Source organism: Thunnus albacares, chromosome 2, assembly GCF_914725855.1.
Source record: "Thunnus albacares chromosome 2, fThuAlb1.1, whole genome shotgun sequence".
In the NCBI taxonomy this organism is placed as follows: domain Eukaryota; kingdom Metazoa; phylum Chordata; class Actinopteri; order Scombriformes; family Scombridae; genus Thunnus; species Thunnus albacares.
In genome coordinates, this window is record NC_058107.1 from 15088637 (window position 1) to 15110828 (window position 22192).

General features: G+C 42.5%; 1 protein-coding gene across 1 annotated transcript; it reads left to right on the top strand.

The window, feature by feature from the left end:
* The first annotated feature begins 2863 nt into the window (after window positions 1-2863).
* mn1b (meningioma 1b) lies at window positions 2864-20560 on the top strand. The gene is made up of 3 exons (XM_044367873.1): window positions 2864-3999; window positions 4113-7712; window positions 19015-20560. The coding sequence occupies exons 2-3, from the start codon at window positions 4181-4183 to the stop codon at window positions 19245-19247; spliced, it is 3765 nt and encodes a 1254-aa protein (XP_044223808.1). The 5' UTR covers window positions 2864-3999; window positions 4113-4180; the 3' UTR covers window positions 19248-20560.
* The last annotated feature ends 1632 nt before the right edge of the window (window positions 20561-22192 follow it).

The following is a 22192-nucleotide window of genomic DNA, read 5'->3' on the forward strand; positions in this document are numbered from 1 at the left end:
GAGACAAATTGAGTACTAAATCACTGCAGAGATGAGTGGTATTGTGACAGTGCTTGAAAGCCTGTAGACTGTCCATTGTCATGATGTCGCCTCAGCAGCAGCTCTGAGCTGCATTTATCATCACTGGGGACTCTTGGGGAAAGAGACCATGCCATCGGTTTGTCATACTTAACTTGTCTGTCTCCATTTGAGAAGACTGTAGACAGAGCTAAGAGGAAAAGTATCGCAAGGGTATTAGTATTACAGTCAGATAGAACAATGCAGTACTCACTATCTTGATTTTTCTGCTCTGCTGCAGAATACACACTTGTTTCTTGCATTGATAATGGGATTTTGTTATACACCAGGCGTTTATCAGTTGAGAAATGAACATGAATCCCGATATTTCTAAGGGGCTTCACAGAGCAGTGATGGCAGCTATGGCTAAAACAGTTTGATATGTGCACATTTTTATGTTTGTCTGGGTGAAACGCTAATGATGCTACATCCAGCTGGTTCTCAGATAGGGAGGCGATTCTCCAGCAACCAGGTATCACGGAGGAAGATTGCGGTGAGAGCATTTTTGCAATACTTCACACCACACAAGCACAACAACCTTCAGAATATAACTTGCTTCTCCTTCCGTCTCTAGAAGACAGGTACTTTACCCCATGTCTCCTTATAAACAGAAACACTGCTATCCCAGCCTCCTCACTCCACTCTAAGCTGCTGTCCTCCCAGCTGCAAGTAGTGCATACACCCCCAAAATTCCAAATATATAAACACACACACACACACACACAATCACACACTCCTTCCCAGCGTCTTTCACTTCCTTGTCCTGACCTGTCTCTAGGTTCAGCCCTGACATACAGACCTCTCCTCTGGCTGCAGGGCTAAGCACATAGTCTGCTTTTGTAGCTGAAACTTTCTAAAGAGAATAAGAATAAGTGATTATCTGATTATTTTTTGCAAATCAAATAGTTTTTTTTTAATTACTGCAATGAAAATAATACACATGCAGTATATTCACTCCCTGTTGCCCCAGTTGGTGATACTGCTCACCTTTCATTGAATTCTTAGGGTTCCCTTAAATTCTGTTGGGCTAGACAAAATAGAACAAAAATTATTAGATTTTTAAATCAAACAATGCACAAATACGTGACTGTTTAAAATTTCACAAAAGGACTGATTGTATATATATATAATACAGAATTTAAGGGAACCCTATATACATACATACATATATTTTAAGGGAACCCTATATATACATACATATATATATATGTTATATATGTATATAACATCTTATATGACAATAAAAATTCATACAAATCAAAGTGTAATGTTTTCTTGCCTTAGACTGGTGTTAAGGTTTAACATTGGTCTTTGTTTGCCAGTTCAGACTGCCATCTACAAGTATTTTCTGGGCGTTTATCCTCCACTCTCTCTGACGCCAGCCGCTAGGTGGCACTGTGTCTGTTTGGTAAAAGTCCTCTTGTTTCCCTCCCCAAAGGTACAGAAGTCTGACACAAAATTCTTTAAAAGCCCACTGTCCACAGTGTCGGAAAGGGATAATATCGTGTACTCCTTTCACCAAAGAAAATATCCATGGTGGTGAATGAAAGTACATTTTGTTCAGTATTCCCACATATAGTAGGCTATACATGTGTGTGCTTTATTTCAAATAAAGTTACCTTAATCTTGGGGAGGGATTCATTATATAATAAAGCACATTTCAAATATTCTTGAAAAAACCTTTTAATCAATAGATAAGAAAATCTTGCACGAGAAATAATGTGAACTCAATCAAGTCAAATTTCACGAGACGTAGCCCATATAGATCCGTGATATCCCAACATTTCACAACTGAATACATTCACTAAAAGACAGACAGAAAGAGACAAATGTGTAACAGATGACATTAAGACACATTCTCTTACTTACCAGGAAATAAAACATTTCACTCACACCTACGCAAAACCATGGCATAAAATTAAAATCTGAAAGCTATTTGTCATGTTAGAATATGATAATTTTGGCCACACAAATTATTTAGATTTAACTTTCTTATGTTAGGACCTTTGTTTGTCTCAAAATCATATGATTATAATGATCATGAAGACAGACTATTTGCAATAATTGTATTTCTTATCTTAAATCATACAGTATCACCACTTAACCTCGCACAGATAACCTAGGCTATTTGGGCCTTCAGCTAATTAACGTATGAAGTAAATTATCCTAATTTGGCCTTGCAAAATTTTACAGACAATAATACCACAATGCAATTTATTATCGGAACCAAAGACCCAATATAATCCAAATGATTTAGCTCAGATTGTCTTTTAAGGAGGATTTTTCCCGTTGGGATACAGATACACACAGACTGGTGCGGTTTTGATTGGTCACAGAGGTGTGGGCGACACACTATAATACAGCCATACCTTTACCCTGTTGATATACTTGTACCAATATCATCTGAGATATTCTAATAAGGCGTCATCACTCAGTAGTAAGCACCTGCTATAAATCAATCTATCGAGGCCAATATTGGACTATTTCATTATTCAACACATATTTTCAGTACTATTATTTTAGATTGAAAGCCGTGATTGTTCATCCTCAATGCATGCACAAGTTTAAGATTATATGTTGTTGAAAACATGCTGCAAGGAGGATAATACAGGTTTACTTAGGCACTAGGCTACTCGCTGTATGGATCAATAGATGCAATGGCTGAAAAAGTTTGTTCACAAGTGGGGAGGACTATTAAGCAACATAAGAAAACGTTATTCCAGTGCAAGATATTAGTATTACAAGAATGTTTCCTCGCATAAACATTTGGAGGATATAATTATGTGCTATAATAAACAAAAAAAAGGAATCAATTTGGAAGAAAGACTACCTGCGTGTCCGAATCCAGTTCAGATTTGATGGTGCGTATTAATGTGAAAAATGGGCTATATGATATGGTCAAACAATTACACAATAACTGAAAGCTATTCCAAGATCTGATTTACACAGAAGACTTTACTATCTCGTTGACTCCGTGGACCACCTTAAAAGCATTTGTCCCGCCCTAGAAGCTTTCTTTTGTCTCTCCGATTGGCTGAAACCTCATGGATGGAAGTGGCTGCAGAAATGCAAAACTTGTTGCTGGCTCCTCTGGACGCGTTGATCTCACACAGCGCCAAGCGGCAGAGCTGAGTGTGAGTGTGTCTGTGAATCGCTCCCAAGTGCACACAGACCACACTATAGACAAGACTCGGTAATCGAAGGGACGCACACACTAGGAACGAAACGCATTGGAGGCGCTTCACTGCAGAGCGCGTTACCGGCAATGGGTGAAGGATGCTGTCAAGGCGCTCCGTAGTTGTGGAGTTAAGGTAGTGCACGCCGCACAGCTCCGGGTTTTGGTCGCCCTAAGCGGACGCTCCGGTACTCCGGTGCCTGGGTTGGAGAGCAGTGTTCGTGGACTTTACATCACACTGGACTTTCGGCCACACGTCTGCTCTGCAATCGTCGAGATTTTGAAGGACAGCGGTGGGCATTATTTATTAAAGAAAGATTTTTCCCCTCAAAGCCACAGAGGCAGTTTTAACAATACGGCGCCAATTGGACTTTTTCCTTGTTTCCAGTATGGGACCTTATACAAAAAGTCGCTCTGGGACATTTGACATTGGACTGGAATAATGAATTAGATATCAGAAATTGTCATATCCCCCGTTCGGTCGCTTTAATTTCGCTGCGCTCTCCTGTTAGTTTTTTAGCAAGATGTTTGCCCTGAAGAAATGCACAGAGAAAAACTTTGGAATATTATAGGTCACTCATGCTTAAAGTTAAATAACAGTGTTATAAATGTGTTTGCTTAATTAAAGACAAAAAGAAGAGCGGCCAAGTGCACGCATAAATACGGGAACGGGGACACAATTTACGTGCGTATTTGGAAACAGTCTGTCCCCTCTTTCCTCCTCGTCCTTGGAGAAGTTGAAAAACAAAACAATGAGAGCGAATTTGGTGAGTGTTAACATTTAAAGGAGATAGGGCAGTAAAATCTGTAGTATAATACAAATATTTGAATCGTTTTTTTTTGTATTTCTCTCTTTTTTTCTTTTTTCTTTTGGGGACAGACGGAAAAACAGACAGTGTGCCGATGTCTGGCAAACTTGCCGTCATGTGGGATTGATTGCAGGGGAGTATGTTTGGGCTGGAGCAGTTTGGTTCTCAGATTAATAGCAGAAACCCTGGCCAGTCAGAGAGAAACATAAACCAGCCGAGACTGAACATGGGCTCCCATTATAAAGGCCCCGGTTTTCACGCTGGAGGCCCGCCGGGAGCCGTGGAACCCGGCATGGGCCCTCTGAGTGAGCCGCAAATGCTCGGGCTCAATATGAACATGAACGGAGAACAGTACGGGGGCTTTCACCCGCGGGGCCACTCGGACATGCATGCAGGCAGCGGACTTCAGCAGCAGCAGCAAGGACCCATGCATGGATTTTTTAACAACCAGCAACCTCATCAAGGACATCCACACGGCCATCAACCTCACCCCCACCAACATCACCCCCACTTCAGTGGGAATTTTGGAGGCCCAGAGCCAGGGTCATCATGCCTGCATGGTGGCAGGCTAATGGGCTACAACAACAATGGCATGGGACCACAGCAGGGCTTTGGAGAAGGATTTGATCCTCTCGCTGAGGGACAGGCAGGTGATGGCTTTCCCCAGCAGCAGCAACAGCAGCAGCAGCAGCGGCCTGGTAACATGCCTGACTTCCAACATCATGGGCCTCCCAGTGGCAGCCATGCTGTCCCTGCCCCCTGTCTACCCCTGGACCAGTCACCTAACAGGGCAGCATCCTTCCACGGTCTCCCCTCCTCCTCATCTTCCTCCTCTGAGTCTCATGGCCTGGAGCCTAGGCGGATGCCCAACCAGGGAGCTGTAGAGGGATTAGAGTATAACTTCCCCAGTGAGCCTCCATCTGGACATTTTGATGTACCTGTATTTTCCCCATCAGAATCAGAATCTCAGTTACCCCATTTTGGGCCAGGAAGGCCAGTTCCCAGTGGGAATTTCCCAGGGAACCCTGGCATGCCACGGACACCAGGTATGCAGGCCATCTCTAAGGGACACCAGCCGCCTCCACAGCCCCAGCAGCCTCAACATGGAGTGTTTTTTGAGCGTTTTGGAAATGGCCGGAAGGTGCCCGTGGGAATGGAGCCGGGGGTCAATGCGAGACATCCTCTCATGCAGCAGCAACAACAGGCTGGCTTGATAGCCAGACAGAACTCATGCCCCCCTGGCCTCCCCCGACCCCCTCAGGCTGAGCCCGGCTCCACTAACCCTAACATTCTGGATGGAGGGGTCATGATGCCTGGCCAACACAACCAGTTTGAATATCCCATTCACAGACTGGAAAATAGGGGTCTGCACCCCTATGGGGACCCGATGTTTAATATGCAACAGCCAGCTCCTCCTCCCTCCCAACAGCCCCCGAATCAGAGGCTGCAACATTTTGACTCTCCTTATATGAACATGGCAAAAAGGCCTAGATTTGATTTTCCTAATGCACATGGTGGTGAAGGCTGGTGTGGTGGCATGGATAACCACCTCTCCCCCTCTGCCTACCCTGGACTGCCTGGAGAGTTCACCCCACCTGTGAGTGAAGGTTTCCCACCAGGTCCCCTGCAGCATCCAGGGCCTGAGCAGCAGTCTCTGCAACAGCGCCAGAATGCAGCCATGATGATAAAACAGATGGCTTCTCGCAACCAGCAGCAAAGGATGAGGCAGCCCAGTCTGCAGCAGCTGGGTCACCACGGTGATGTACCTCCTGGCCCCATGGCTCACGGAGGACCAGTTGGGAGCATGCCTCAACCCAACTTTGACAGGGATAATGGTGGCAGGATGCCCAACATTGATGGACAAAATCCTCATGTAACTCAGGAGAACTCCTGGTTCCAAGGGTCCCACCCACCAGGGGAGATGATGTCACGGCGTATGGGTGGAGCGGGTAATGAATCAGGGCCCCATGACATGGGGCTACAGCAGAACGGGGCTGGGATGATGTTCAGGCCAGGCATGGGCATGCAGGAGCCCATGAGAATACCAGGAGATGGGCATGTACAGGCCCTCCATTCCCCGGGCATGCACTCACAGTTCAGCGGCAATATGGGCAACCTCTCACAAATGCAGTCTCCAGGAGCAGGTACAGGGCATCCAAATGCACCAGCAGAAAGGCGGCCAGCTGACTTCCCTGCACCTCCAATGGGAGCACAGCCAACGTTTCCCTATGGAGGGGCTAACCGTCAGGGGCCAGCCCACAGCGTTCCCCAGGGAGTGAGCACCTCACCAGGGAGCTACCCTCCTCAGTCTGAGTTTCCCTCAGGCCAGCGGTCGTCTGTTAGTAAGCTTGGAGCTCTGTCCCTTGGGAACTTCAACAAAACCAGCACTAAAGACAGTGTTTTCGGCCAGAGCTGCCTGGCGGCCCTTTCTACGGCCTGCCAGAACATGATTGCAAGCCTAGGGGCCCCCAATCTCAACGTAACATTCAACAAGAAGAACCAAAATGAGGGCAAGCGAAAACTGAGTCAGACAGAGCAGGACATTAATAGCAGCACATCTAATGGGACTGGCAGTGCTGGTCCTGAATATTTTCAGAGCAGCACTTCCCAGAACAGCCAGATGCCTGGCACCGGGAATAGCAACTCTAAGCCTGCAAGTCAAAGCCAGACGGTGCAGGGGGAAGCCAGTGCCCTCTCCCCAAATTACAACATGGACGCTACCCCGTGCAGTGAGGGGAAGGCAACAACAGGGAGTGGGAGAGGGAGAGGGAGGAGAAAAAGAGACAGTGGACATGTGAGCCCTGGAATTTTTTTTTCCTCTGACAATGGTAACCCTGTTGTAAGTCCAGGCCAGCAGACCCCCTCAGCTGGCGTTGGGGAGAGGGGTGGGGGCACGCCTCATGAGAAACACCTCCAGTCACCCTCTTGGGGAAAAGGAGGTGAACTAATGTTGGTGGACCAGGCTGACCTGATGCCTTCTCTGGATAGTGGCATTCAAAGTGTTGCCAAGTCTGACAGTAGCTCACCACGAGTGGACTTTCCTGACGATATCAGCACCCACTATGGCAACGAGGATGAGGTGTCCTCCAGCTCAGATGCAGGAGGGGCCTCAGCCACCAAGCCTAATCGCAGCCCTATGATCACTGGCTCACCCAAAATGCAAAGAGGTGACCATGGATTGATAAATGGACAGAAGCCCTTAAGCATGGGCATTAACAATCATACTACCTCGACATCGGACAGTTATGGACTGAATGCTTGTGGGGGCACAGGGGCCAGTGGGGTGAGCCACCCAGGAACTCCTGGGGTGGAGCAGGTACGCACCCCATCCAGCACCTCTGGCCAGGAAGAAATCCATCCTCTGGAGATTCTGCAGGCCCAGATCCAGCTACAGCGGCAGCAATTCAGTATCTCTGAGGACCAGCCTCTGGCCATGAAGAATGGCAAAAAGAATGGCGACTGTCCCTCACAGAACGGAGACAATGAGCTGGCGAGCTGCAGTCCGGATGCTGGAAAGGGCTCAATGGGCACTATTGACCTTGACACCCTCATGGCAGAGCAGCACGCCACCTGGTACGTGCCCAGTGACAAGGCCATGATGGACGGGTCAGAGGATGACAAGGCCATGGGACCCTGGGAAAAAAATAAGAGCCAAAACAACAGTAAAGAAGGTAAATGAAACAATTCCTCTAATTTTTTTTACTTTTTTTTCTTTCTTTCTCTCCCTCTCTGCGTCTCACATTCCCTCTCACACATGCAACACAGACTACATTAAGTAGTAAAATTTGCTTATAAATGTAGTATATTTTCATTCTTGAAATTATTTTTTTTATTTTATCTGAAATGCAGTGGAACACAACATAAAAAATAGGTGAAATAATCTGGTAGTACTGATAATTGAAGACCTTTTGCGAGCAGAAAGTAGTTGTCTATGTTTAACTAGGGTATTTGAATTTTAGAGGTGTAGTCTATAGGAAGATAATAAATTTAATGGGACTGCTATTCAAGTCTGGACAAAAGAAAAAAAAAAGTTTCATTTGATCTTTCTTGTTAAATTAGGTCTGTATTGGAGAATATTTAAAAAATGATTAACAGAATGGAGCAGTTTTAAAAGCCGTTTAACTGAGCAAAGTACCTTCTCTACAATGTATTTTTATAGGTTTCTTCATGGTAGAGGCACTTCAAAAGAGCAGCTCAAGAAAAGTAAACAATTCCTGTGGTTCTTTATCTAGGTTTTCAGGGTGAACAACTACATTGAGAAGATTAATAGCTTTTCGAGGATATGCGTTTACGCAGCAGGGTTTCCCTCGCCTTGTTACGTGTTTGTTTTTGTTATTACCATGGGATAATACAGAGCTGGTGAAAGTGGATTGATTTTAGATTGGCAGGACAGGATTTCCAGGATTAAATATCGTGTTGAAATTATTACAGTTATCGGTCTCAGTTATATTTTCCATAGGAAATAATTACCTCAGAAATAATAATACATTTAGTATTTAGTTTTAAATAGTAGTTTATTTATTATTATGCAAACTATAATTTGTTGCTATTTATTATTGGATTTTATTACTTAAAATAAATATAATATAATATTGTCTAACTTATTAAGTAAGTGTAAAATAGTTATATAGATCATTTGGAAGTCCCAACCCACTCTTAAAGTTTCTCAAGGAAAATTGAAAGTCTTCTGGCCTAAAGGCACAGAAGCAGTTAGTGAACTAAGCGGTGATATTTTTAAAATCTGAAGACATAAGTTCATTTTTACAAGAAGTTTTATCCAAATGTTTTCATGGTGGCTCTAAATCAAAATGCAGATAAATAAACTCACTGTTGCGTTGTTCAGCTGCGGATACATTTATTCTTCATATATAATTCTTATTAATAATAATAATAATGATAATATCAATAATATCAATAGAAATAATTCTACTACTACTACTACTAATAACTGTTATTATTATTATTATTATCACAATAATAATTATTTATATTATCATTATTATTATTATAATTATTATCATTATTATTATATGCTACAGTTGTTTAATTAGTATTTGTTTTTGTGCTTTAATTGTAATAGAAGTTGTTTGCATGAGAATTAGACAAGCTGTATTTGTTAGAATGTGTTTTTGTGTCGTGTGTGCCTTTTCTTTCTTTTTTATTTACATTGGCTATTTTCAGTTAATATTCAAAACAAAGCACTATATAGACATGGCTGATGTTGCTACATAAAAAAAAAATCTGAAAAGGGAGCTGCCATCTATCAGGGCTAAGCTACTGAAAGGGCTGTGCATGTATGGATATATAATAATGTGAATATATATGTGTTAGGCTCTGTCTACCGCGTCTCCAGCGCCTCTTTGTTCTGATCAGTGCGGGTGTAGAGAGGCGCGGGGGCGCGCACCACGCAGAGTGTGGACTCCAGGCGCATTGTTTATATGAGACTGAGCACAGAATGTCGGGTTGTAACAGTGATGCTCTTACTTCAAAGGAGCACTCTACTTTATCATTTTGACTTAAGCAGAAGGCTAATTCCACTGGTCACACTAAATTTAAATATATAGAAAAATAACACACAATATTGAGCCTGGATTATGAAAACTAGTACATTCCACCCCATCCAGTGATTTGTTTTCACCATAATTGGTTGTCCAACTCTCAGCTAAGTTAGTTGAGAAATGACAAGATTTTTGAATGCTGTGGCTTTTTTTTTTTTTGTTCCAATGATTTCTTCTCATGGTTATTCACAGAAGATGTAACTGAGTTCTGCTAATTTATGAAAACAAGAGTGTCATGGGGTGTAATAAAAACCCCACTGATGCTCAGGAGTGATAAGTAACATCATTACTTTTGATACTGATTAATGGGTATTCTTTTGACAGGGAAACCCAATACTGATAGGCAGTCAGCTACACTCACCCTGTTGCATTCACACAAAAAGCAATAGATAGTAAAAAGCAGAATTGTCTTTTTTCTGCTTCCTTCCTTTCTCACCATCTCCCCTCCTCTCCTCTCCTCTCTCTCCTCTCTTCTCCTCTCCTCTCCTCTCCTCTCCTCTCCTCTCCTCTCCTCTCCTCTCCTCTCTTCTCCTCTCCTCTCCTCTCCTCTCCTCTCTCAGCCCTCCCTGCATGGACATGAGGCATGCAGCTCTGGAGCGATCGATAGCTAGTTAGCACAAATCACGGCTCCTGACAGTTTCTCATTTGAGTGCTTCAGACAGCAAAGATGAAAAAAGGGTGGAGGTGTATTTGGGAAGGGTGGGGGATTTTGAGATTGAATCTGATGCTTAGGCTACACAGAAGGGAGCAAAATAACATAATAATTTAAGATAAGTCATAGCCCACAGTGTAGTTCCATAAGAGCCAACATCCCACAGGCTTCTCACACTGCAAAAATATCCACCTCAACCAGTCAGTCGAGTTTTAAGTCCTCAGTCTTGTGAACAAAAATCTGCCTCACTGACACTGATCTGAAAGCAGGCCACTGTGTGTGTGTGTGTGTGTGTGTGTGTGTGTGTGTGTGTGTGTGTATATATATATATATATATATATATATATATATATATATATATATATATACACACATATATATACAGTTAGTTATTGTTTTAGATAAAATGTATTTATTTTTGCAGTGGAACTATTCTGAACTGTTATATAAGTCTGATATGTAGGCTAGGAAAATTGTTTTCTGAAGTGGTAGACATAATATTTTTTTTTTATGTGCAGCATTACATATTTTCTTCCAGGTGAAATTGTTTTCTACCTGTCCACTGCCAAAAACTCCTTTCCTCATTACAATTTTATTTATAGATCTACGTCTTATTTTTCCCTCCCAGGAGTGTTGTTGATTATTTTTATTCTTAAACAATTCACATTCTATTTCATTATTAAGTTCAATAATGATGCACAATAATTAATAAATTTCTTTGCACATAAATACCATATTAGGACTAATTAATAATAGAAATGTGATTGAAATTTGGTGAATTTAAATTATTATAAGCAGACAGTCGAGTGTTTTCTCATTTTAATTTCTAGATAAGTTGTGAATTTAGTTGTCATGTGCACAATTACAACACAAATACAACTTCTTGTTGTATTAGATTATGTGTTTTTGGGGAGAGTTTAAGGTTTTTTTCTGAGAAGTCAGACAGTATTGACCCAAAGCGTGCACGGGATGTTAACTTTAACTGCTTGAGAACTGAAACAGGGGAATTACGGTGTTGCAGAGGAGTTTGCTTCAGAAGAGGTGATGCCAATGAAAGTGAAAGAGCTGGAGGTGAAGGGTCAGTTTAATCGTATGAGGTAAATGTTTCTATTGCCCGTTTTCCCCCAAGTGCAGCTTCACTAAAACTGTTCAGTGTGGAGGTTTTTGAAACTCCAGAGGGACCCCAGATCATTTTTTTCCCAGGTATGTTTGTATTAAAACCATTTAGCGCTATGAGCAATAGAGAGGCGCAACACTTCTGATCTGAAAAAGACAAAGTGTAGAAATTCACCATTATTACTTTGGTAAACTCTGAATTTTTACAGCTAAAAAGTTCAACTGTGCATATTTGTAGAGGAAGTGTACTCTCAGTAATGGCTTGTGTTCACCCAGTGCACCCCAGCTAAAACTGTCTGTGGTCCCAAGTGCCTGTTTAGAGTGATGCGTGCCGCAGTAATGGCCCCCTTCGGACCCCATGTTTGGCCTGCTCTCTCTGTGACAGCATGTAGCTCAAGTTTTCCACCAAAGCACAGTAGTACTTGCTGCTGTAAACTCCCAAGGATGCAAGGAGTTGAGGTGTACATGAGCAACTTTCCCTTGTACAGTGTCAGTTAATATTATTTCCCCTTAAAAAAGATAAATTTTACGCACTTCCTCTTCCCTTCTCTTCTGTATATCTTAGCCAGAAGCTGACCGTTCATTTGGAAACTCATGCATGGTCTTGATAACAGGCAACCAGCAGGCGTAGGAAGTGATTCAGTTCTTTTTATTTTTACTTTTTACTGGTTTTGCCACACACACTTGTGTAACTTTTTTTTTTTTTCTCTTCAGCACAGTTAAAACACTTCACAGTTGACCCTGTGGAATAGTTTCACTCGTCACTCTGAGTAATCAGTCCTTAAACAGCTCTAATAATGATCAAATCTCTGTTGCTCCGACTTTGACAGATTTGAAAAGAGGGAACTTGCATCTTACCACACTTACTAGAAAGCACTTAAATCCACAGAAAGAGCCGTATTGATATTCCACCATAGAGAACGATCCTGTGAGACTACCTGCCTTTGACATTTCAGCACGACAACAACCCCACAAATCACACCAGTAATTTCTATTTCCTTTTTCTAAAAAAAGAATAAAGTGATTGGCACGTGCTTGAATGTGGAAAAAAACAGCTTGGGGCAGTCTATGTTCTTTACCTGTCATTACAAGGTGGTTCATATTGACTTTTTCAACAACGCACATCCAAGACTATCGCACACTCCTGCACTGCAGTAATGATAATCATTATGATAATCATAGCAATTAGCCTTGGTAATATTGTTTCCAAAAGTCATAATTCATCCTCAGGCAACTCCTGTAAGTTGACTTGGTTATTGACGGGTTCATCAGGGCTACAAAGAACAGCTAGTTTATGTCTACATGTGCTGATTTCAGCACCATAAATACGTTATTGTAGTGACAGTGTGATATTTCAGAAACTCATGTCCTCCTGAGCAAAATTGTCCCTGATGTGGACATAAAAAATATTTTTACTCTTGTTTTTTTTTCTTTTTTCTTTTGTTTGTTTTTGCTGTACGTTGATTGCTGGTATGTGATTGTGTGTGGGTGTATGTGTGTGTGTGTACGCTCATATTTGCATGTGAGTATGTGACGAAGGGCAGGTTTGTAGACACTGCAACCTGATAGTGTGGATTTGTCAGCTGTAGACATAAAGTTTGATTTATTTAGACTCGGTGTCAGGCTCACAGCTTCAACCCCTGATCTCAGGTGTCTCGCTTGGTAGAACACGCATCACTTAATTCTAATGTGTTGAAAATATTTAAGAGTATTTACTTAACTTGTAAATAGTGCAGGACTGAAAAATGCCTATCATGCGTTTAAAGTGTTTGGAATTTAAGATGGCGTTTGCGTGTGTGTATGTACGTGTGCATTTGTTTGCTTATATAGTTTATGTGTCTGTGTGTGTGTGTGTGCGCGTGCGTGCATGCATATGTGCTCTATGTTCCTGTGCTTTTGCAAGACATTGAGCTCTAGTGACAGTCAAAGGAAGCCTATTAAAGAAGCGTGCTTGTGACTGATGAAGAGAAAAAAAGATGAACAAAGGTGTCAGGCCTTTTTACTTGCTAGATTTTCAACTCTTCAAAATAGCAGCTCATCCGGTGTTTTGTTTTCCCTGGGGAAGGGTGTTAGAATAAAATAAAACTTGTCTCAGCATGTGGTAAATATTCTACTTGGAAGGAGCTGAGAGGCTGAATTTATTTGGGAGATGCACGGAATGAGGAGTTCCAACCCTCGGATGTATGTGACATGCCTCCAAATGTCCACTGTCTTGTTGAACGACTGCCAGAACAACAACAACAAACAAAAAAAACCCCACCAGTTTGGAACAGAGCTCCAGTAAGGTATCCTAGGTTCATATGTTGCTCGGGATACAAGTGCAGCTTTTAAATGGTGTGTGTGTGTGTGTGTGTGTGTGTGTGTGTGTCTTCAGATTTCCAGAGGTGTAGATGTTGTCATGCTGCCAGCAGCCGTTATATTATTTGCCACACAGGTAATCGTCAACCGCCTTTAATTTGCATTGAGGAATTGACAAATGAGTTATGACATTGGAGCTGTTTCTCCTGGGAGATAGAAGTAGAGACTGATGGAGTGAAAGAGAAAGTCAGACAGATAGAGAGAAGTTGAATTTTTCTTCAGGGAACATCTGTAGTTTCACTCATGGGGCAAGTGGCTGAGTAATAGCTACCATTTGCATTTATAGAAAAGAAAATAATTAAAATCAGTTTCATGCTCCATGAGTATTCTTCGCTCTCGTCTGTATATTTTAAAAACAGATTTGTATCTCTATTTAAAAATATGTTCCCTTAATAATGTAACAAGTTAACACACAACAGCAAAAGACTAAATTGACGCTATCAATTTAATCAATTACTCTGATTTAAAATTATTTATTTATTTTTTTTGTTTTGTTTTTTTTTTCCAGTGCCTGGAACAGATTTTATAATTACTCATATTATCATTTTTGCAACAAAAGTCTCTGTCAGGCTGGTTCTCCTAATCCTCAAATTATCACAGTTTTCTCGTGTTGTTGACCTTTTCCAAAAAAGCTTAAAACATAAAAAACAGAGTGTGCAACACTGGGCTGAAACAAAATAGAGACAGTGAAGTAGATCAATATGTCACTGACTTGGATGACATGCTGGACAGGTCCTGGACATGGTTGTGAGTTATGAAGGAGGCACTAAATCACTTCCCATGTTCTGATTTGTGTCTGGTTTCCTAAGCACTTCTTGTGGCCTGAGGGGGAGGTGGGTGTGCGTGTGTGTGTGTGTGTGTGTGTGTGTGTGTGTATGTGTGTGTGTGTGTGTTTGAGGGAATGAGTTTGAGGGGATGGGAATGGGTGTGTTGCTGGAGAGAAGGTAACGAATGCTGGGGGCAATGCCTGCCTGGGCAAGTTTTTCTTTTTTTCCCCTTTATGTTGCAGGACGGAGAACAGAGAGGAAATTCAAACCAAAATAACCCCTGTGCCCTTGCCTGAGAAATGTGCCCCCCTGCTCCCTCCCGATATCCTCCCTGCTCTGAGGGAAAGGTCACACTACGGCAGTTGGGTGGAGTTTGGGGGGGTTGCAGAAAGCCTCACATGCCCCCCTACCAACCCCGGGGGCATGGAATACCTGGGACAATACCTTTTGTTAGCTCCTGTACACATGATTAAAAGTTTCCTGAAGATACCTGTATTTGAGGGATATTTTTTTAGTTATTACACTAACCAGCAAGTCCTGTGACTGTGAAGAGGCAAAATATCTTAGTCCTATTTGAAATCAGACTTTTTATTGTCCTCTTTTTTTTTCCCTTTTTTTTTTTTAATCTGACTTTTCTCTGTGGATTGTGACGGGTGTTTTGTGCTGACAAAGACAGAATCCTCAAACAGGGATATAGTGGTTGTTGTTATGCTAAAGGAATCTGACCTGATGTCACACACTGTCATAGGAGCGGAGGCCTTTGGGTGTTTTTGTCAGCGAGCGGAGCATTCTGATTGGGCTGGTTTGTGTTCAGAGAGGATGGGGTCGTGCCCCTGGGAGCGTGAGGTTAAAGGTGAAGTGTCATCATGGACGTAGCGCTTGGGATAGAAAGGGCAGAGGCCTGCCGCATGGGATTCTGGGGCCTGGGAAATCAATGTGACGGCTCTGAGGAACTTGCACCAAAAAAAGAAGCTTTGTAAATTCAAACGGTCTCACGCACACTTTATTTTCTTCCTCTGCCGCAATCTATTTGCCATTAAAGAAATACATTTCATTCAGCTTCTTTTCTGCTCTACTTATTGTACAAATAGTCCCAATATCTGTGTCAACTTCAAAGGTTACCGTCATTTTTTTTTTTTTACTGAGCTGTAGCTTTTAAGATTAATTGAAAAAACTAATTGCATACTGTAACACTTAGTATTAACTTGCAGGAAAATACAGTCTCCACGCAGCCATTGTTTACCTCCCTGCGTTGCTTAGAGTGTGTTGAGTGTGTGTGGTATGACATGTAAACCCGTGTCAGGCCGTCAGCTCCCAGACACATTTGTGTCATCCAGACAACCAGAGCTGTGCGCTGTGCTCCCTGCCTTCATGGCATTCGAAGCTCTACTCATCTCTGTAAATCGTCTCTGGCTGTGTATGTGAGACAGCTCCAAAACCCCGCTCTTGTGTGTGTGTGTGTGTGTGTGTGTGTGTAAGAGCATCATCACCAGGCACTAAATAACAAAGTACCGCACTTGGGGCGAGAGATATAGCGATATAACTGCATCACATTAAATTCTGTATTTACTTAACACGTCACTGTGGTAATCTTTTCTGGCTGTAATGTGGTTAAGGATATTTAGGTGCATGTGTGGCTGCTCAGCGCAGCTGCTTGTGTTGTTAGTGTTCCCTTTTTATTAGGTATTTTTCCCCCTCGCTTGTTGATGCTAAGCACTTGTTCCCCTCAGATGAATAGGCTATTATTGAGATATTACCGTGGATATGAATTCTATGTTAGTCAGTGAACAGCCATAACAAGATAGATTTTATTGAAAAAAAAAAAAAAAAAAAAGATTTCCCTGCTTGTAAAATGTCATGGTGATTTGGGATTTAGACTTGTGTGATGTAGAATTTCACACTGCCGTTTCCACTTTTGAACAAATACGCCGCCATGGATAATGCTTACAATTTAAGTGTAGTGTCTTGATTTTTCCATAAAAATTACATCCCTTGAATCCCCTTTAGCTACCCTATAATACGGGGTGATATTTTAATCCTGTAGTGGTCAAGTGTTTGGCTTACTTTACAAGTGGTGGATTTTTCATGTGCAGCGTAATTGAAAAGTGTGTTATAACAAATAGCAAATAACTGAACAAAAATCTGTCTGTTCAGTAGGGCTACACTAGCTTGAAGAGATGACCGAAAAATTATCGACTCAAAAATATATATTTCTCCTTTTGATAAATAGTGTTTTAAGATTCAAACACAAAAAACTGTTTTTATATGAGCTCATATGTCAATGTGGATTATAAAAAGCGATACATTTGTGAGTATGTGTGTGTAAGAAAAGAGAGATATCATGTTTATAATCTGAGCTATGTGTATTTTTTGTCAGTGTATTTTCCATTCCTATCCTTGCATTGAAGCTGAGTGATGTGTCTAGCTGGGATCATTTCTGTGTATATGCACATCCATATGTATGCGGTCGTGTGTGTGTGTGTGTGTGCATGTGGAGCAGCAACTGAGGGACTGGTGTGGATATGGCAGCGGCGGCAGTGGTTGGCGTGTTGTGAGTTTTTGGCTGTGCGTGTTGTCAGTTTGCTGTGTGTCAGCAGTGAGCCAGGGGAACGCTTGGCTGCCTATTCAGGCCGGTGCGGACCCTGCTGTGCCCAGCTAGCATGAGCTGCTGGCGGGTGCTGGAGGGCACAGCGCTGGGAAGAGGGAGTGTGAGTGGGTGGTGGGGTGGAGGGAGGGGGGGGTTGATACTGGCAGGGGGCGGGGATCCGCCATGCTGAGGTGTATGACTGGACCCTCTGGCAAATGTTAGATCTTGTCACCGCCACCACCAACATTGCTCTAAATCCTCATTTCTCCCTTACCCCCTGCACCCTCAGCCCCCACTTATACCGTGTCTCTCTTCCTTGGAAAGGAGATGGAGAGAGAGAGAGAGAGAGAGAGAGAGAGAGAGAAATTTACAGAGACCGGCAGTCAGAGAGACAAACGAAACAGGGAACAACGGGAGGCTTGGCTGCCTGACCTTTTACCAAATCCCCCCACTTTTCCATTCCAGTGGTCGCAGCCCAGACAGGCTGGGGGCAAGCCTGCCTCACTGCCTGCATGTCTGTCTGCCTGCCTGCCTCTCTTGGTTGTCCTAGCTGCCTGGCCTGGCCTGGGTTGGCCTTCTCTTCTCTGGCTGTGTTTTGTTAACACTGTCTCACTGCTGCCACAGGGTTTGTGGAGGAACAGAGGGAGGGAGATGAAAACAGTAAACAAAACACAGAATGTTTAAGTAGCGGAGAAAGACGAGCTAAAGAGGAGAAATTGGTTTGTGGATAATATGGAGGTCGGTGCGGTGCTTCTCTTTTCTCTTAGGTGAGCAGCAGAGTGAGTGGAGTGTTGTGATCTGCAGCCTCTCTCCCAGACTTTGTCGTCTATCACAGCCTCTCCCTTCTCTGACACATAACTCAGCTTGCCAGAGCTGTTTTCCGCTTGTCTCTACACTCAGACACCAAGTTGTCCCTGCACCTTAAAGCTACGTGTCTTTGTGCAGCAGACTGATCCGTTTCAACCATCCGTATGGAGCAAGGCAGCGATATGTTTTGTGTGGTAAGGAAATAGGAGAATAATCAGACTGGTTTTAGTGAAGGATCCCTAACATCTTCACACACACTTTCTCTGCTCTCTGGGCTTGCTCGGAGGCAAAACCCAAAGCATACGATGCAACACTTGTGTCATAACGCATAGTCCCTCCATTACCTCTTTCCTAGTTGTGTCTTCTTCAAAACTTTTCTTCATTTCTGCCCCTCTACTGCTTCAGTATGCTGCAGCCTGTGTCGGCAGATGAAGTGTGACGCCGTGCTTTAATGTATAGTTTAGCAAGCATTTCCTGTCCTCGTCAATCTTTCCCTTGACTAATTTTTTCGTTACACGGCACAAAGTGATTTTTCTCCATATGTGAAGCATGCATCTCTGGTATCAGCATTAACTCTGCGGCACTGCAGATTTTTTTTAATATGACGTATAATCAACCTGTTTATGGATTTTCTGTGGAAGCATGGTGCAACCATTTAATACGAGGCTCCACACCTTGGTGACACAGGGTCGATACCATGGCATGGTCATTATACCAGTAAATTGGGTCAAGCAGGGTTAAAGGTCAGTTTTGTCAGTGCCCTTTGACCCTCTGACCGAAGGTCATTCAGGAGCGCTCCAGATTTGCACGCCTGACCGAGAGCAAATGAACGTGTGTGTGTTTGTGTGCGTGTGTTATCATATGTGTATATCAGGCTTGAGGAGGAGTGTGAGGAGAGGAGGCTTTGCTTACAGCCTCCTTTTTTTGGGTCGTACTGGTGGGGAGGTGGAATAGTGTTGAATTCATTTCACAGTGCAGATTTAGAGTGGGATGTGAAAATGACACTGGTTTAATTAAAAGTGTGTATTTTAAATGGTTCATCTGTATCAGAGAATGCCAATTTCTTGAAGTTGTTTTTCATTTTTCACGGTCTTAATTAATCTTTTTCTTCTCTGTGCTTGTCTGCAGAATCAGAGCTGTCCCAGAGTAAGGCTGGAGCCGGGGCCCCTGGGGCCGGAGGAGGAGGAGGAGGAGGAGGAGGAGGTGGGAGCAGTGGAGGGAACCACCTGCAGTGCCTGTCCGTCCACTGCACAGACGAGCTGGGGGACAGTAAGGGCCGAGGGGGGCCCGTCTCCTCCTGGCGCTCTCTCCATTCTGATATCTCCAACCGATTTGGGACATTTGTGGCCGCACTGACTTGAATGAAAAGCTGGCCGAACAGGAAGAAGGAAAGAAGATCACAAAATAAGAAGAAGAAGAAGAAGAGGAAGGAAAGCTTCAGAGACAAATAATGATGAAAAAGAATGATAATGATGATGATGATGATGATGAGGTGTCGATGAGGCAACTGCAAGCAGCTCTTGCCTGTTCAGGGAGAGAAAGACATTTACACTCATAAATACAAACATAACACATACATGCACACGCGCGCACACACACACACACACACACACACACACACGCAAATACCATGTTTTTTCTGATACATGCAGTCACACTTTAGGACACTCTCTCACATACTGCTGGACAATACAGCACGGGCTCTACTCTAATGCCCACATCTGGAAAACCTCAAATCAGTTTTTTTTCCCTTTATTTTCTTTTTTGAAGAAAAATAAAGAAATGTCAAAGGAGGAGAATAAAAAAGCAGAAGGAGAGATATTCAGTTGTCATTGGCTGTAATTGTATACTGGTGTTGAGTCTTATCTTTCCAGTAAAAGCAACTCTAGTGTTTGTTGCCCAACATTTCCAACATTTAAATTTTACAGTCTCCTTATATACACAGAAATTATGATTTTTTTCCCCCCTTCCACACTCAAATGAGTCCTACTGTTTCAATAAAAGTGGCCTGAACACAGAAGCAGAACTAGAGTGAGGATGGGAAGAGGCATAAATATGCATGAATGTAATTTTTTTATAATATGAACACAACTTTTTGCCTCTTTGTCAAAGCAAATTTTAACCTGTATAATTTGCTGCTGTTTAAATCATTTAAGATTTATTATAATTCTATGTTTCTTTATATTGGCAAAAATATCTCTCACTCATTTCTTCTCTTCTCTTCTCTTCTCTTCTCTTCTCTTCTCTTCTCTTCTCTTCTCTTCTCTTCTCTTCTCTTCTCTTCTCTTCTCCTCTACTTAATCCTGCTATCAACCATTTGAGCTCAACCACTTGTATACAATTCAGCCAATGGGGACTGGAATGGAAGTCAAGGGATTGTTTAATAAGGGAAATGAAAAAAAAAGACTATTGGTATTGCACATGTATAATAAGAGAACATTTGCTGTGTGTTAGGCAATCTTGTAATCTTTAAATAAAGCTTCTGTTGAATTTGAATTTCTGAAACAATAGATGGAGGACTGTGACGGCAATTTACGAACTGATTTTTGTTTTTTCTTTTTTTTTCTTTTTTTAATAATATGTAAAGTGCAGTCGTCTGTTTTCCTGCATATTGTATATATCTGTATATGTTTTATTGAGTAACTAAATAACAATAAATATGACGTTAAAGGTGGCATTTGTGTTTACTTTGGCAGTTGTTTTTATTATTAAGTACTCTTCAAGAAATTATTAGTCACAGCTGCAAAAAAATAATCGTGCAGTGTCGTATTTTATATGCAGTATAACACACAGTTTCAGCTTTTCTATTCAAGGAATATTCAATACTGTAGAATACTGTGTGTACCCTGAGGATCATCAGTGAATTACAGAGGTGCCTACAGTATATTCCAAGTGACAGATATGACAGGGAAGTTCTGAACTGATGCACACTACCTGACAAGCATGCAGGAACCCGCACCATATTAAAACCAGAAGCAGCGACATCAGAAATACTAGAAAAATGTGGCTTCCTGGTGGATTAGGAAGCAGAGACGATTAATTCCGTGTACACCTGCTCACAACCTGTCGCATATCATCCCCCATCTTTTCTGACATCTCTGCTCCACTCCCACGTACCTTTAATAAATTACCTTAATATTAGAAAATTGGAATGCACATCGTGATCTTTCTTGCAAACATTTTGCAATATTTGTTATTTTTTTGCTATCCACCACCATATTTTTAAGAGTGCACACGCACACACGCATGCACACACACACACACACACGCACACACACACACACACACATACACAGACAACCACAAAAACACATCCCTTCTTCCTACTCCCCAGGCCCTCTTTGGCTCACCTGCTCTTTATTGGCCATCTGCATGGATGCTTAATGCTAATCAATAACTCCCCTGTGTGCCAGCTCTGAGGTGCAGACGTCAATGCTACCTAACAGGGCTAGTGATCAACCTGCATCACTGCTGTCTAGGATGCACATACACACACACACACACACACACACACACACACACACAGCAGGACCCTGTCTGTGTTATTCAGGTGTGTTTGTGCTTGCTGCTGTACCAGGCGCCTGCTGTGTAGGATTGCAAAGCCTGTTGTGAATGTGATGCACAGAGAGCTGCAGCGTTGGCAAACAGCAGAGACTGGTTATGTGAGAGACTGTCATGTCACCTGGGAGGGCCTGTTTAGGAGGGGGGTAATGGGGGAGAAAGTGGGAGATGGCTGGGGAATAAATGCTGATTACACTACTCACTGTGAAACTGAAGCTGAAGATTCTCTGTTAGATTTAGTCACTGAATAAGTAAAATATTGTGTGAATACTCAAGACATTTTTATGCTTTTGTGTGTAAATATGTGTTGCTCAAACCAAGCAAGTAACCCCTGAATTTTTCAGTGACTGCCCATTTTAAGGCAAACAACTCTAATTTCATGCAATTGTAATGCCGGTCATTTTTCTCAGCCTGGTGTAGTCTGCGGCTAGCCAATGCTATGACTCGTTTGGTGTCACTTTGCTGCTGACACAATACAGCAACTAATCCATGCTGACTGGCATCTGCCTCAACTATGAAGAGTTGTGTGAAGTCGGCAAAACCCAAAATGGGAGCAGAGGTAAGTCATTTAACTGCTCAAAAGAAGAGTCACACTCCAGTGTCCACATAGCACAAAACTGGTGTCCTATTTTTTCTGTTTTCTTCAAACCTGAACAATTGTTGACTAGGTCATGTAGTAGCCCGGCAATCTGTGACAAGCCTCAAATGAATCTCCTGTAGTAACTACAGAAACCCAAGAATGAAT